General features: G+C 60.7%; 1 protein-coding gene across 1 annotated transcript in view; it reads left to right on the top strand.

Moving 5' to 3' along the window:
* Window positions 1-1,689, top strand: part of APRT (adenine phosphoribosyltransferase) — a 2,158-nt gene extending 469 nt beyond the window's left edge. Inside the window, exons 2-4 of the mRNA XM_019535456.1 lie at window positions 3-182; window positions 903-981; window positions 1,419-1,689. Coding sequence (XP_019391001.1) covers window positions 3-182; window positions 903-981; window positions 1,419-1,561 — 402 coding nt within the window. The 3' untranslated portion in view covers window positions 1,562-1,689. The remainder of the gene's footprint in view (window positions 1-2; window positions 183-902; window positions 982-1,418) is intronic.
* The last annotated feature ends 498 nt before the right edge of the window (window positions 1,690-2,187 follow it).

The raw sequence follows: 2,187 nt of genomic DNA, 5'->3' as shown, positions 1-2,187 counted from the left end.
CCTCGGAGCGCGGGTTCCGCCGCCACGTCCGCCTTGCTTTGTCCGCAGGTCTGGATGCCCGCGGCTTCCTGTTCGGGCCGCCTCTGGCGCTGAGGCTGGGGGTCGGCTTCGTGCCGGTGCGCAAGAAGGGGAAGCTCCCCGGCCCCACGGAGACCGCGTCCTACGCCCTCGAGTACGGCCAGGTAACAGCCGCGGGCGGGGAGGCGCCGTCCTGGGCCCTCCAGCCGCTGTTTCTCAGCCTTTTAAGTAGCGAGGCCCCCGGCTTCTGAACACAGTACCCCACCCCTCAGATCTCCAGGGGCTGCTCTGTTTACGGATTAACGTGTGCCGCAGGTTGGAAGAAGGGCTTCTGAGAGGAAAAGAGGGCAGGAGAGAGCGTGTTCGGGTCCCGTCTGCCCCCAGGGGATCCTGTACCACAGGCTGGGGAACGCTGCTCCAGCCCCCTCCCCCTCGCGCAGGGCTGGGCGGACGCCGAGGGGGCGAACGGGGCCCGCCCAGGATCTCGTGCCCGCCTGCCGCGGCTTCCAGCAGCCGGAGCCGTAGGATGTGCAGGGCCAGTGCCAGGGGTCTTGTGTCCCAAAGCCACCTGGAATCGGGATCACAAACACTAGGCCAGCATGTTACACACCAGCAGGCACGGCCAGGTGGGGTGTTGGTCTGGGATGAGCTCGTTCCCCCGTAGGAAGAGTGTGCATGACTGCTGCCCTTACGTGGCTGGCCCCAGCAGTATCTGGCCTCCTTGGCAGCTTTCGATCTCCTGCAGCTTGAGGAGCAGAGGGCGTGGCGTATGCGCCAGGGCATGACAGTTCTGCGGTTGATCTGCTTGCATTTCTACGTGCACGTGTTGCAAAGCGGTGCCGCGGGCACGTGGCTAAAACTGCCCGGCCTTTCCCACCCTGCAGGCTGAACTAGAAATCCAGAGGGATGCCGTGGAGCCGGGAAAGAAGGTGGTCCTCGTGGATGACCTGCTTGCTACGGGCGGTAAGAGCAGCAGCCCGGTCAAGCCTGGGCCTCGCACAGTTGTTCCTGGCAGAGGTCTTGGTGATCCCTGCCTGGCTGCAGGTCCCAGGCTGCCCGTCACAGTGCGTCTTGGGGAATCAGTCCTGAGGAGCCCGTTGCAAGATCACGGCCCAGAGGAAATGGAAGCTGCCCAGGCCCAGGCGGGTAGCGGAGATGTCGCGTGTCTTCAGAGCACTTGGAAGGGGGCGGGTTTCCTTTTACGCGCCCTTGTCGCTTTGGTCCCTGTACGTCTGAATGCCGTACAGGCTGCTGGAGTTCAGGCTACATTGCGAGCTGTCACCTGTGCTCTTTGAAATGAGGAGCCACCTGTATGCCCACGGGAGCAGCAGGAGCCAGGGCTTTGTACTGATATGCATGCTGCGGGTGACTGCATTTCTCCACTTGACGTCTCTGTGCAGGTACCATGCGCGCAGCCTGCGAGCTGATGAAACGTCTGAAGGCCGAAGTGCTCGAGTGCCTGGTGGTCATCGAGCTGCTGTCTCTGAAAGGGGCTGAGAAGCTGCTGCCTTTCCATTGTCACTCCCTGCTGCAGTACGACTAGTGCTCGGAGCAGCCCGCCCAGCTGTCTGGGGCCAGGTCTTGCTCCCACCACTTGCATGAAGGTTGTTCTAAACTCCTGTTTGCTTGAGACCTAATAAAACAAATCTAGCTGTTGACTGGGGTACATAACCTGAACTGCTTCTGCTTCTTTCCCACGCTGGGAGTGAGCTTTTCGTGTAGTCCAAGGCTCTGTGCATGGTGCTGTATATTTTCCTCACTGCCCACAACCTTTGAGGAAAGGATACAGTGCAGGTGACAGCCTGGGTGGAGCCCGTGCCTTGTAGCCCGAGCCCATAACCCATGCAGTCAGATGCATCACCAGCTGGCTGGAGGGCTGCGCCCAGAGAGTGGTGGTGGACAGGTAATTTTTGGCCTGGGGGGGATGTGGGCAGTGGGGGCCCCAGGGCTCGGTCCTCGGGCCCGCACTCTTCAACATCTTCATCAGCGACTTGGACGAGGGGGTAAAAAGCACCTGTTCAAATTTGCTAATGACACTAGGATGTGGGCACGCTGGAAGGGAGCAATAAGCTGCAATCAAACCTAGACAGGTTACAAGGGTGGGTGGATGAGAACAGGGTGGGATTCAACACCGACAAGTGCAAGGTGCTGCACCTGAGGAGGAAAACC

Source organism: Crocodylus porosus, unplaced genomic scaffold (assembly GCF_001723895.1).
Source record: "Crocodylus porosus isolate Cpor-Errol unplaced genomic scaffold, CroPor_comp1, whole genome shotgun sequence".
Classification (NCBI taxonomy): domain Eukaryota; kingdom Metazoa; phylum Chordata; order Crocodylia; family Crocodylidae; genus Crocodylus; species Crocodylus porosus.
The sequence above is the reverse complement of the archived record's forward strand: the minus strand, read 5'-3'. Positions and strand labels throughout refer to the sequence as shown.